The 13,188-nt window shown below is 31.0% G+C and overlaps 1 protein-coding gene across 2 annotated transcripts; it reads left to right on the top strand.

The window, feature by feature from the left end:
* Window positions 1-10,928: 10,928 nt before the first annotated feature.
* Window positions 10,929-12,567, top strand: LOC119689275. Of its 2 annotated transcripts, none has more exons than XM_038104067.1 (4): window positions 10,929-11,368; window positions 11,433-12,101; window positions 12,160-12,204; window positions 12,291-12,567. In XM_038104067.1, the coding sequence occupies exons 1-4, from the start codon at window positions 11,020-11,022 to the stop codon at window positions 12,455-12,457; spliced, it is 1,230 nt and encodes a 409-aa protein (XP_037959995.1). In that variant the 5' UTR covers window positions 10,929-11,019; the 3' UTR covers window positions 12,458-12,567. The 2 variants fall into 2 exon arrangements, with proteins under 2 accessions (XP_037959995.1, XP_037959994.1); XM_038104066.1 differs by having other exon boundaries at window positions 12,267-12,567.
* Window positions 12,568-13,188: the final 621 nt, after the last annotated feature.

The raw sequence follows: 13,188 nt of genomic DNA, 5'->3' as shown, positions 1-13,188 counted from the left end.
GTTTTAAGTTTGCGTTTATTATAATTGTTGTATTGAATATAATTGCAAAAACACTGCAATCAAAACGACCTTAGCGCGAAGAATAGAGAACTGATCTACAGCCAGATAATTAGACCAGCACTAATTTATGGGTGTGTTGCTTATAGCAAAGCTGCCGACTCTACTATCCAGAAGCTACAAGTTGCTCAAAGTCAGGCTCTCCGAAAACTCTTCAAAGTGCCATCGTATATCCGCACGAATGATATGCTAAGAGACCTTAGAATAGATCCGATCAAAAAATACATAAGGGAAAGAGCTCTGAAACTATATGCAAAACCAATAAGTAGGGCACTTAGCACTATCTAATCTCAGAGTAATCTCTAACCATATGAGGCGGTACGCAGATCTTAGATCAGTTATTGAATAATCACGAAGCTTATGCGAAATACACAAAGTAGTCAGTGAGAAGGGTGGACTCTGCAGAAACCCGTCAGCTATCAAAGAGTAAAAGTGCCCAGATGCACTAACTCAGAAAACGTTCAACATATATATTTAAAATAATTAGAATACTAAATATGCGTAATACAATATATATTTTTAAGCTATTATATGAATGTGTGTGTTATTATTCTTTATGAATATATTGCGCCTCCCACGAAAATTGTGAGAAAAAGTGAGAAAGGTGAGAAAATCGTTTGAGAAAACGAAGTGAGAAACTTACATTAACGAGCCATAGATATTATATTTTGAATAAATTTATAACTTTTTTTTTAAATTACAAAGAGTTTCAGTTTTTATTTTAAATTACTGTCATTTTGAGAAAAAAATATTTTAATTATTGTCATAAATTTTAAGTTCTTTCAGTTCTTTTTCTAATTATTTTCCAAAATTTTAATGGAAATCTCTTTTTTAATTGAGATAAGCAACTTTTTTGTTTTAGAAATATAAAAATTAATCCAAGTAAAGTACGTACTCGGTTATTGCCACCTAAATAATAACCAGGCTCTTGCAAGTACCCAGTTATTGCACTTACCGAGGAAAAACTCACGTAATAGATCTAACAATACAAATAAGTAAATACACAATAAAACTCGAAATTTCTTTTATTATTATATTATAATTATTGAACAAATTTTATATCTCACAAACTTAGGACTTATTGACCTATTATACCTATATACATGAATATTTATTTATAATAATCAACAAAATTATCTGTAAATTATAATTGCTTTCTTTAGCATGAGTGATACTTTTTAGCACAGCTTCTTCTTTACGTTTTTTTAAAACTAAAATATCATGTGTGGGTACGTATTTCATTCTCCTCGACCCACTGAATGTGTACGTATTGTATGCACCTATAACATTAGTTGACGTAATATTTTGCGGGGGAATGATTTCTTTAGCCTCAACTCCAGCTCGTTTTTCTCGTCTTCACTATCAATTTCAACTATCAAAACAAACTTGACTCATCGGCGCTATGAATTTCATCAGGAGACATATTTCGCTCCTCAATTATTTGAGTGAACCTGGCAAGAAACTGATTAATAGATTTTGAATTATTTCCAGTTTTTTTCCGAAAAAATTTAAGTGCAGAATTTTATAACGTTTACATACTTAAATACTAAAAATATGGCTTAACCCGATTTTGGTATATATTTCGTTGTTATTCATTGTTCTCTCTTGAAACTCATTGTCATATTGCTTAGTGATTTTTGGACACCGATTAAATATCGATTTTGATAGATATGTAATATGGTTAGCCTTCATATCAGTCAGATACGATCAGAAAGTATGGTTGGGTTTTATTAATTTTTAAACAGATATTGACTGATCATTACGGATATTGTCAATATTTATCCAGATGCTGCAATTTTACCTAAGTTTTTATAAAAAGAACTTCACAATATTTACTTTCCATGTACAGTGACACGGGCACAACAAAATTGACTCTTTCGGGCTATGCATGTTAGGCAGAGTATCAGACCAGTTGGTCAAGTTCGTATTTTTACTATTATTTTTGTAATAATTGACTGTGCCTAAATTTTAAAGGAAATATATACATACATACATACAACACTGCTTTGATTGAGTGACGTGGCACATATAGTTTCGGTTCTTATGACAGAATTTAAACCGACATTTGTTTTTTTCTCTCACTCTCAGTTTTTTAATTTGCATTGAAAACAACAACAACAACAACAATTTCGATTTTGACGTGTCCATTAAGCGCAGTGCAGACTATCATTTTTGTATGTCATTCAAGTTGCGCTCTCTCTTGTTCAAATATATTCTAGCAACCGCAGTTGAACATGCTCACATTCAAGAGTTATTATTCAAGCAAAATTTTTAAAGAATAAAGCTGTTTGCGCGCACTGTAAGTGTGTTAGTGTAATCACACGAAAATATGCTCTTGAATGACGAGATTTTTATTTTTTATTTAGTCATTTCTTGCAATTATATATAATGTTTAAAGCTTATTGAAAATATTTAATTGTAAAATGAAATTTGTTTTCAATTTTTTTAATTTTCTCATTTGCATTTTCAAGTTCACAGCAATAATTTAATTCAACACTTCATATCGAAATATATTTTCAATGTAAAAGCACAAGATACAAGCAAGATATCACCATGAAAATTACAGAAAACGCATGTTATTGAATAAGAAACCATCCTCTACATCACAGAGTGATTAATGGGTAAAAAGTGTGACATCATTGTGTAGGGCGTGTGATATTCATATAACCAAATTTCAAGAATTTTTATTGTAAGTCTGTTTCAGTGTGAGCTGAATGTGATGTAAATTTTGCTTGTGATACTGTTTACATAGTTTTAGGTCGTAAATTGGTCGTTAAATACATTCTCCACAAATAGTTTTAGGAATCAAATAAACCACAAAAACATCAGTAATTAATTGACATTTATTTTGTCTCTTTTAAAGTGGTAACTTTGAGATCGCTTTAAGTAATCCTCCAGGCATTTCTGAAATTCATTCCTTTAATTAGTAATTTTAGTTTCGATAAAAGAAAAATTACATGAAGCATTGTCAAGGGAGTACAATAACATATTAGGCATTAAGTTACAAGAATATTTATTGGACTAAAAGATAGTAAGTAACTTAAGCTAACACTTAAATTTAAATGTTGAGATATTGCTAAATTTTTTGAATGTTTTTATTTTAATATTGTCTTCGTTTTAAGACGAGTACCTCTATAAATAATATAAAAAGATTCCTCCCTTTCGAACGATCTCTCGTATAATCTTCAAACCATATGGAAAGGTAATAAAAAAAACTCTGTACATTAAGAGCTTGCATAACATTGTATGTATACTACACAGATTAATTTGTTTCAAGTGTCATCAACATAAAAGCTCTTTCTTATTGCATATACATATACAAAATCTTAAGATTAAAAGTTCTCAGATATCGACCACTCAGTAGTTTTCAGCAAGTCGTCCAAACGCGATTAAAAATTTTTTCTTGTTGCAGTAGGTGGAAAGCATCGAAAGCCACAATGTGAGACTTGAACCCACTAAAGCCACCGTTTCAAATAATTTGCATAAATCATATTTATTGTTTAGAGGGAATATGGCAGTCCACCTATTGGGTCTATTGTGCCCTGCATAAATGACAATAAATTATTAATTTTTTTAAATATCAAATTTTCTTAATATGTGATGCCATAGCTGAAAGCAAAAACTAAAAAGTGCTAATGGAAAAATGATTTGAAGCTGAGAAAAGATCATGATCATATAATACTGTTTCCATTTTCATCAACATCATTTAAAAACATCAATACGAATAAAAGATACATCTATCCATGAGAGTACCCATGCTATGAAGGTTAATTTAAACCCTTTAACTTCAACCACTCATGTAGACAATAACTCAAATAAGATCAATAAATACAAACGATTTGGCGAGATCTTAAAAAACTGGTCCCAAAAACATTTTTGGAGCTGTGCCATCTATGAGTAAACAATTGAAGGAGAAATAGCATGCACTTATTCGCTTTTCATATTCTGCTGTCATCTTACATTTTACATGAAGCCAAGAGTGAGCACCGGTTTAGGTGCAGGAAGTTCTAAAAAATGTGTACGGGAAAAAATGTATGATCTAAGCACAGGTTTTCTATTAACTTCACCTATTCCGAAACGATCGGTAGTACCTATATTCGCTAAAAAATACATGCAATAAGAAATAAAGCTTAACAAATTTTTAACAAAGATTTTAGTAAAGAAAATGCATGTTCATATTTCGTGCTACTCCGACAGATGATAAAAAATGCTGAAAACCTATTCCATTTTCATAGTGCAGAGAGTTATCTATGAGTATAAATCATTTCACAGATGTCATAGAAGTTATTCAAAAATATAGCCCTATCGCTGCAATGATGCAGTCACCAATTGACAAAGCCAGATAAATAGACGCTTAAAGCGGCTACTTTTATCAGAACTTTCACTATAATAATACATAACACATACATAATACAATTTTTTTTGTTTAAATCTTTTTATTGACTAATCTGCTCCATATATTTACTTCCTTTATTATATCTATTTAAAATACAATGGAGACAGTTTCTTTAACGGTAAAATATTATTATTCTCATTAAATCTCTACACAACTATGAATCTAATCACAAGTCCCATTAGAACTGCGCTAGCACCAGACACAACCTCACTTTACGGATGCTACAAAAAATCCGCTCTTTGCATAGCTGTTCTACGCTTTCCGTACCATTGCAGCTAAATGTACTTTAGGTAATGCCAAGGTTAGAGCAAAGCTAATAACCTGTTCTGGACCGTTCATTCTGATGAGTAAACAGCGCTGGAAAGTACTGAAAGTACGAATACCTGAAAACAAATGACTAACTAGAAAGATCGATATCTGGAAATTGCTGGAAGGACGAATACCTAGAAACAACTGAAGAACAATGTTTTTAATAAGTGGAAAAATGATAACTGATATAAAACATTTTAAACGTGACGTTTATATATGTGCCTGCAAAAATGAAAGTTTTGATAATATTCAATATATGTATTATATATGTATATAAAAGGCAAACTTTTGCGGTACATGGTCTGTCTGTTTAATTATTTTTACTGTTTAACACAGAAATTATAATGTTGTATGTATGCAAGCATACAATAAGTATGGTATCATTTTATTTATAGTAACAATAATAAATTATTTAATCCGATATCCGATTAAACTATATTGATTGTATGCTACACTAAATCTTACCATCCAAAATAACATATTAATTAAATTTATGTAAATTAATTAAACTTATTATTTTGAGGTATCTGAATAAGAACCGGAACAAAATTCGGGTCAGTACTTTCTTCTGTTCTATGGAAGAAAAGATATGGATAATCAAGATCATCGTACAGTTAGTAACGGTAGCGAAATTATAAGTGTAAGGAAAAAAATTATATTGATTGTTTGCCTTAGTGTGTTATCTGTTACATTAATTGTTATTATATACAACAATTAATTCCCATATTAATTTCCAAAATTATCATCACACCTTCAAGAAAGATTAACATAAAATGGTGAGGAATGTTTGAAGAACTTAAAAAATGAAAGAGCTAACAAAGGACGTTGTGAAGTCTAAATGGGGCGCCCATAATGGCGGTGCACATTCAGGATGAATTTTAATCTTTTAATATGTTTTAATATTGATATATTTAATTGTTAATAAATAAAAACATGTGAAGTTTGTCAAATAATATTGTAAAATACGCATTGGATTTCTATTTAATTATGCCAGCAATATGGTAATACTCTATTTTGTTTAAAAACATTTAGCCGCACTTATACTTGCTTTCCTTTAAATAGTTAAATCTGCTAATATTATTATGAGATTCATGTGTAACGACTTGGATTCGCTGTTTATTTTGCTGAGGTATTACCTAGTCATGGTCCGGTTCGTTGCAATAAATTTCTTCATCAACTTATTCGAGAAATAAAATCAAAACCAAGGAGTAAAGCAAAAAAATGATTATTTTTACTTTTGAGAGAATAGGAGAATATCTTTATTATAGAAACTAATAGTTCAAGATTATAGTGTTGATATCAAAATACCGTTGTCGTTATAAAAATTAGTGATAATATAAAAGTTCTAGCCTATGCCATCAAAATGCCAGTGGCGTTATAATTTAGGGAGATACGAAGCTTATAGTCTATAGCATCATAATACCACTGGCGTTAAAGTTTAGTGAGTTACAAAATCTCTAGCATATAGTACAGATCAAAATGCCAGCGATTTTGTAATCACTTTTGTTTTCCATGATCTCGACATCATATTATTACACGGGTCTGTTGTTATCAGAATTGTTATTGGTACAAATAATACCTCTACAAACAGAATAATATTGAAATCTAACAAATAATTTATGATTTCGTTCTAATATAAACAAAGCAAATGAATTTGTTAATGAAGTTCCACAGTAAAGTAACAAAACTCCAGAGAAATGTGCGAACATTAAAGTCACGTACAGCTTTGGATCAGTTGGCTAATAAACGCTGACTCTGACCTTCCAATTTGGCAGGGTACACATTCAACTCTAGGTACTTGCAAGAGAATTGTTTACAAATAATTAAATATAAGAAATATTTTCAAGACCACCGATGATGCATATTTGGCAATACTTGAAACAGTTGTGTGGTTAGCCAAGAATGCATATAATTGAAATAATATAAAAATGAATTTTTGTCGTTGTAGTTCACTACTATTCAAAAAATCTCATTATAAAAAAATATTTTCATACAAGCCAATTAGCAAATATAATGCTATCTCCATAAAAGAGTTGTGGATTAAAATCTATGATGAGATTCTTCTAAAGTATATAAATCGTAGATTTTTGTGAAAGATGGTCATTTTTACTTTATTTACTAATAAGTATAAATGCTACTAGCAATCGATTATCATGAAAATATTGTGTGTAATTTATAGTAATTTCCCATAATCAAGTAAATAACATATAACTCTAAAGTAGGTTAATATCCCTATTTTTTCCGCTGAACATGTCAACCAAAAGTTAAAGATGTGACAAATAAATGCTTCACTAAATGTAAGTCAAAAAACTTTGCTTTTAGGGTACCAATATTTTGTTAATATATATTTCATATTTGTTTTTAAATGAAACGCTAAATCCCTTAAGATATACTGATAAAGCAAGCATTTCAGTTCCCTTGAAAAAAAAAAAAACTGCTTTGTCATTTATGGTTTCGAAAGAAATCTCACTCTGTGGTTTCTCATACATATTTTTTCTTTTTTCCCGTGTATTTCAATAAACAGCATCACCAAAGTAAAGTTTGTTTGGCTAAAATTGATTAAATTAAATACATTTTACATAAATGTATGTACATATCAACTGTAGTCTTTTAAGTTTCATGACAATTTTACACTATAACAAAAATATAGCAACAATTTCAATATGAAAAATAAAAATCATCGAATCAGGTTTTTTTTTTCAAAAATGTAATTATCTTCCGAAGTTATAATTGCAATTTTAGGAGCGAAAAAAAATTTATTGGAGCCATATCAGTTGAATATAAACCTATGTTACTCATACTGAATTTTTGCCATAACGATACTTTTGTGTGACGGTTTATTATTGTGGTGCAAAATCAATAATCGGCTATTGCATTAACAAATCCGGTCATTCATGTCATGTTCTACCAACTTTAGATACTACCAATCTGTTAAATATATATCAACTTTTACATATATCTCGCCACATATATACTCAATAATATTCCTTATTCACTAATTATCACTCCCCATTGATATAACTTTGATTTTCGAACTACTTCTACTACTTCTCGGGTATTCTAATATAGTAGGAACTTAGCGTGCAGTTGAGCTTGTTACACTGAGCGCCTCTTCTACGGATATCCCTATTTCAATCTCTGCCTCTGCCAACTACAGTCGGAGATTGATCTATCACATTTTTTTGCGATAGGCTAAAAGTGAGTGATTCCATACTAACACAGTAGCCAGGCCATATGGTATATGGCCAATCTATTCCAAAAGCAGAATCTCTGACTTGATACACAAAAGCAAATCAGAGATATTTAGGTTAATATCTGTTTTTACAGAGCACTGGTTCATAGGGCGGCATATAGCTAGACTTGATCTAACTTGTGTTATCTTCTGCAACGCATGTCTACCAATTCTCGAAGATAGAATATCAGAACACCTGATTTGTCTATGTACAGCCCTAGACAAAACTAGGCTTATGTTTTTGGAGTGTGTTAAAGAAGAGGGTTTTAACATACTCAGCAATATCTCCAGTTGTAGCATTGGCCAGACTCTTGCTTTTATAAATGTGAAGTGTGGTAAAAAAATAACACGTCGCTCGTTTAAGGTCGCTAATACATATATTGCGTCTGTAGAATAATATGTTGCCAAAGCGATAAGAGATCTATTGTGAACTTTCATTGGAAGTTTCAACGAATATTCCAGTTAGCTGTCAACAGTAAATAAAAATATAAACGAAATGAAAAAATTTTACAAATTTAAAAATTGTTTAAATGAAATATATCAAAAATATGCAAAATAAAAAATAAATATTTTAAAAATAGCTGTAATTTTTTCTTTCAGTATAGAAAAAAAATAGAACACATAAGACTGCAACAACTATAGATTATCTAAACCACATTATAATGGTTAATTATGATTATTATGGTATTTGATTATCCAATTATAACTATTGGAATATTCTACGAAAGAAAACAGTGCTGCCAATTTGTTTTAAGCAGACTTAATGCTGTTTTTTTTGCAACTCTGAAAGAAAAAATTACAACTATTTAACTAGTCTAACATCTAACATCTAAGTAAGTAAGTATATACGCACCTGCAGCGAGGCTTGTACAAAGCAGATGTACCGCACGGCGAAGGGTACCGCAATATTTGAAAATATTTGGCGTTATGGGGTCAGTGTACGCTTAAGCCGCCAAAAGACAATCAATACTTGTCGCACATAAACAATTTCCTTGAGCCTTTTCTTTCGTTGCCATAATTTTCCATGCTAACCGGCATTTTTTTAATATTTTTTTTTCTTCAGTCACTAAGCTCGTTGCTATTTACAAAAATCTTATTTTATTACAAAAAATTCAACAACAGGAAGTGCTTTGAGGCACACGAAACCGATCGGAAATGGTTTAAATTGAATTTTTCTTCAGCTTTTTTTCTTGCTGCTATCCTTCTTCTTAGTGCTTCGATATGGACACCCGAAACCCCACTGCCGTACGCGTATTTTTGTGTCAACAGAATTGCTATTATATCGTTTTGCCCTTTGTGTTGATGTTAATGCACAGTAAATAGGTTGGTTAATAATGCGCGTATATCCAATAGACTCGTTTAGGATTTGGCACAAAATTGCTTCAATAAATTAATTTAAAGATTATTTGTTGAAAAAGTGAGAAGTTGGGGAATTTTATGCCATATCTTCGCAATGGCTTCATAACTTATTTGAATTTTTCGATGGTAACTAGTTCAGGTATGGTAACTAGTTCATACATTTTATTATTGAATATAGCAAATTGTATATAGAACATTCCAAAATCAAAAGCACTTTATGAAAATAGATATTGATAACGATATTATAAATTGAAACAATGGAACTATTATTACTATTACTGATTGTTATATAGTAATATTTTCACAAAAATTTTTTTTTAAAAAGGTTGTTCAGCTATTAGTCTATGGATCGTCCATCGGTATTGATTTAAGTTGAGTACATAAATCATTTTTTTGAATACTAAGTTTTTAGAGTTATTTGTAAGTACTTGTAAGCTTGCATTTAAAGTTAGTAAACTACTTCACGACCATGGAGCAGAGTCCAAACTGCAATTATTATGTCAAGCCCTTGCAGTCATGGTATATGTTCCCATAAAAAAGTAATAATTAATCAAGACATTAAATAACTTAACACTACACTATAACTGATTAAAATTTTAAAAGTCTTAAATGCAATCAAACTAGTCAAAAAGAAAATATCTCCAGAACGAGGTAATATGCACACGGAATTCCTAAAATTACATCTTAATACAGCTTTCCAGCAAGCATCCGGCTTCCCATACTACAACAAATATGGAGAACAGAGGAGCTAGCAAGTGGCTGGAAAGAAGAAATTCTAGTTAAGATTCAAAAAAAAAAAAAAAATAAAACACATAAGACTGCAACAACTATAAGTTATCTAAACCACATCATAATGGTTAATTATGATTATTATATGATTATCCAATAGCTATAATCCAATAGTTATAATTTGATTATTCTAAACCGCATCTCTCAGGCTGTTGAAGCTACTCTAAGGGAAACCAATTTGCTTTTCGAGAGAACCTAACCTGTGGACCTAATACATACAGTTCGAGTCATTTTTGAACATAGCTATGAATTCCGCTGGTCAATTTATGCACTATTTCTCGACCTTAAGAAAGTCTTCGACAGTCTGAAACGTCCGTTTGTATGGAATATCCTACAAAAAAAGGCAGATTTTATTGCATACTTATTTCAGATGCAAATATACATACATACATAAATTACTTATAAACTTTATTTAGACATAAGTTCTTGCGTGATGAGGCATACATTCCATAGACAATTGTCAAGTATGAGGACAAAATGCACCTTACCACTCCCAAAAAGTACTATAGCAGTAGATCTCTCCAGGTAACAACAACAGCAACATATTCCCATTAGGACTGGAACCCTGTGATCACCTGATCTGTTATTCCAAAATAGTAGTAGTAGATTATTTTTTACAAAACATTTATATTTCTGTCAAATTATTATGTGTGTCAAATTATATATACGAGCAACAAAGCAATCAAATTTGGACAAATTTTAAAAAGTCAATTTGAGTTTTAAGTTTTAAAAATTTATTTTCTCAACAGTTTTTCTTTTGGTTTCTTAACGACCAAATTTATTTGTTGCGAATTTATTTCTAATAAATGAAATACTAATAATCAATAGACATTTTGATTTTAGACTAGACTTATTTTGGATATTAATTGTTAAATTTATGAAAATGTTGTGTAGATATTGTGCGCAAAATCCTTCTCCGGTTGGAGGCCACATGTCTATGAAAGGTTATCTCGTTTCAACACAAAACTTATGTGAAGGTTGTGGGCAATTAATTCCATGTTTTATGCCTGTTGATAAACAAAACTCTATGGCGGACAATAAACATGAGGCGCAAAAAGATGCTGAGTCGATAGAGTGCTCCGAGTCAACATCAGGTTCTAGTATAAGTACTCCAGAATTAATGCAAGCCTTACAAATGAATAAAGATCTTCAGCCATTTAAAACTAATCAGCAATTGACTGTTGATGACGCTCGGACACAGTTTATAGACACTGCCCAACAACGAGGTACGTTTTGATATATGTTAAGTAAGTTGAGTTCTTTAAATTAATCAATTTGTTTCATGTTTAGAGCACCCACCAGAAACAACAAGAAAAATATCTCATATTCATGGATTCAATTCAAAATTATTTGCCGATATTGATACTACCGGATTTCCTCGTACCATATTCACTTCAGCCACACAAGAGAATGAACCAAAGGATCTCAACAGCCCATCAAAACAATTGGAATTGAATTTAAATCAAGCAACTTTGTGTAATCCTCATGCCACACTTATAAAACCAGGACTAGTTAAGAAACTTCGTGATAAAATAGAATATGGAATTATTCACGACGGACCGAGAAAATATAGTGAAGTCAACACCTTAAATTTAGACGAAAATCGCGCAATTTGCTTAACGAAGTCAATCCAAACACAGGTTTATGAAAATGAGGAAGCTGTTTCTCTTACTTTAAATGGTTTGGGTAGAAACGCATTTACTAGATCCCAAAGACCCACTACTTTATTGCATGGTGACCAGAATGTCCATAAAGTAATGAGAAGTACAAATACTACAACAAACGTTCATATGAATAAGAATGCCAAGAATATTAATGCAGTGAAGTGTGAGAAAAAAATGCCGGCGTCATTGTATGAGGAGTTGAGCGCCGCTGTTAAATTACATGGGAGCAGACAGATTGACAAAAACCGACAAACCGAAAACGTCTTTGTGTCATCTAACTTAGCGTCAAACTCAAGTAAATTAATTTTATTTATAATGAATATAACATTTTAAGCATACACAATTCCATTTAGAAAACGCGCAGAAGGATTTGTCAGTAGGCAAGAACTCAACAATTGGTAATTCTGTACAATATAATCAGTATTAAATTTATTACCGTAATCCATACGAATTAATTTAGACAATATTACATCTATTATTCCAGATGTGAAGGATTCGCCAGCCGGTAGCACAGCACTATTAAAACTGAAAGACCAGAAAGTACCTACTGCTGACCGCTTTTCAAAGAACTCGTGTTATGAAAAAGGACAAAACACAAATCTATCGGCACTTCAAAAGGTGTCGGAATATAATCAAGCGAACCCCAACTGAAGAGTTTTATACGATGTGAATTGTCTATATCGCACATATTCTTAATGCTTTTATGATATATTAAGTACCGTAACTAGTTATAAAAATGCATAGTTTGATTTGATTAATAATAGAACTTAATTTTTTTCAATATACTTGTAAACGTCGTTTTCTTCCTATATGGTACACCAAGAACGAAGGTTTTAAAATTATCATACCTGCACGATTGACTGCAACCTATAATTGATAAATTTTTATATGGGAAATAAGTTTATTTTACCAAATCAGGGCATTTACAGAAGAAGTGCTGTCATTTTTTTACAAATCTGATTGCATGTATACCTATATATATATATAGTAGTACATATATATCATAACTACAGTATTAAATCAGAGAAATAGGACTTGGTAAAGTAGGTACGAAATTATATTTTGATAAGGAAATTAGACTCAAAACAATTCGTCAAAATCCATGTAAGGGACCCACAATTCTAGGTACCAACATTTGGTAGACATTTAATCTGCTTAAAGTAGAAGTAGAAAAACCTTTTAATTATTACATTTGGTGGAAGTCTGTTTAAATACAACGAATAAATTTTGTATCTGTTATAATACGAAAGCATCTGGGACAACTGCGATTGCATTGAAGAAGATCTGATTGACTATTTATAAATAAGACTCAGATATTGAAAGGGAGTAATGAATCCATATTATGGACTTAACTGTACAGATAATAATGATTCTAAGCCCAA

Source organism: Teleopsis dalmanni, chromosome X, assembly GCF_002237135.1.
Source record: "Teleopsis dalmanni isolate 2A chromosome X, ASM223713v2, whole genome shotgun sequence".
NCBI classification, from domain to species: Eukaryota; Metazoa; Arthropoda; class Insecta; order Diptera; family Diopsidae; genus Teleopsis; species Teleopsis dalmanni.
Note: the sequence above shows the minus strand (reverse complement) of the source record. Positions and strands in the feature narration are given on the sequence as shown.